General features: G+C 54.3%; 1 protein-coding gene across 1 annotated transcript in view; it reads left to right on the forward strand.

Annotated features, from left to right (window-relative positions):
• The window catches only part of LOC103770123 (DNA polymerase epsilon catalytic subunit A-like), a gene marked incomplete at both ends in the record, with an annotated part of 10,437 nt that overhangs the window by 3,105 nt on the left and 6,748 nt on the right, over positions 1–584 (forward strand). Inside the window, one exon of the mRNA XM_008937374.1 lies at positions 211–318. Coding sequence (XP_008935622.1) covers positions 211–318 — 108 coding nt within the window. The remainder of the gene's footprint in view (positions 1–210; positions 319–584) is intronic.

Consider the following 584-nt stretch of genomic DNA (forward strand, 5'->3'; position numbering starts at 1 on the left):
GTTCCCCCAGGGCTGGCTCCCGAGGCGGTGCCAGCCTCACGCCGTGGTGCTCTGTTTCTGGGCTTAGGGAGTGGGGTTTGGGTTGATAAAGCAGTGAAATGTCAGTGGTTACTGGGGAGGGTCTGGTTTGCTTGCTGGGCTGAAATGGGAATCGGTCATTAACTTCAAGTCATCTTTAGAATATTTTTTAATGCCTTTGGTCGTGCCCAGGATCCTGTCGTTCTTGCCTTTGACATTGAAACTACCAAACTCCCTTTGAAGTTCCCTGACGCAGAGACAGACCAGATCATGATGATCTCCTACATGATTGATGGGCAGGTAAGGGACAGAGGAGGGGTTTGCTCTGTGCAGCAGCAACGCAGCCAGGGAGCAGACCAGGGCTTCACCTCCAGCCCAGCACCTTCCGGGCCTTGCTTGGAACGTGGCTGTGGAGGTGAAATTAAAGCCTGAGTGTTGCACAAGATATTGAGTTTCGTGGCACCCAGCTGAGGTTGCTGGTGCAGTAGTAACCTGAAGACCACAGGGGCAACTCTGCTGTCCCATGTTGTCTCCCTGTGGCCTTCTCAGCCGATGGCCGGCGGTGG

The sequence above is a fragment of the Merops nubicus genome, unplaced genomic scaffold (assembly GCF_000691845.1).
Source record: "Merops nubicus isolate BGI_N331 unplaced genomic scaffold, ASM69184v1 scaffold5983, whole genome shotgun sequence".
In the NCBI taxonomy this organism is placed as follows: Eukaryota; Metazoa; Chordata; class Aves; order Coraciiformes; family Meropidae; genus Merops; species Merops nubicus.